At 33.2% G+C, this 567-nt stretch overlaps 1 protein-coding gene across 1 annotated transcript in view; it reads right to left on the bottom strand.

Annotated features, from left to right (window-relative positions):
• LOC103609846 (RING finger protein 17-like) overlaps nt 1-567 on the bottom strand; it is a gene marked incomplete at its 5' end in the record, with an annotated part of 25,161 nt that overhangs the window by 13,547 nt on the left and 11,047 nt on the right. The window contains 2 exon segments of the mRNA XM_008594121.1: nt 140-162; nt 165-195. Coding sequence (XP_008592343.1) covers nt 140-162; nt 165-195 — 54 coding nt within the window.

Raw genomic sequence — 567 nt, 5'->3', positions numbered from 1 at the left:
AAAAAAAAAAAAAGGTGAATTTTATGGTATGTAAATAATACCTTAATAGAAAGAAAACTCTTACTTCCTGTTCCTGTATCAGATCCTTTCATATTGATGAAGTGTCCAAAGTTTCCAAGATATTTGGATTGCTTCTTACCTTGAACTTTATTTCCCACTTTCTTCTTCATACTTTTCATTGCACTCTGATGGTTTCTGAAATAATGCAGTACTATTAATGAGTAAACAGCTTTAACTATGTGATGTCATTGTAAGGCACTGTCATATTTCAACTCCACACAAACTGGGTGCACATCCCTGTTGGCATTCATTTAGTTGTTTCAGATTAAATACAGGAAAACCTGATGTTCTGAGTGATCTACTATCTAAATATTTTAACAATAAGAATCCTCAAAATTTTGGTAACAAATGTCAATGGTGATTAGTTTATTGTAAGAGACTGGGAGCTTTTACTTTTCCCTTTATAATGTTCACAGTGAAGAGTGAAACTGGAAGACAGATGAAGTAGTCTTTATCAAACCAGTTTAGCAAAAGAAACACCTTGTATACACATGCACCTGCACACAC

The sequence above is a fragment of the Galeopterus variegatus genome, unplaced genomic scaffold, assembly GCF_000696425.1.
Source record: "Galeopterus variegatus unplaced genomic scaffold, G_variegatus-3.0.2 Scaffold10181, whole genome shotgun sequence".
In the NCBI taxonomy this organism is placed as follows: Eukaryota; Metazoa; Chordata; class Mammalia; order Dermoptera; family Cynocephalidae; genus Galeopterus; species Galeopterus variegatus.
The sequence above is the reverse complement of the archived record's forward strand: the minus strand, read 5'-3'. Positions and strand labels throughout refer to the sequence as shown.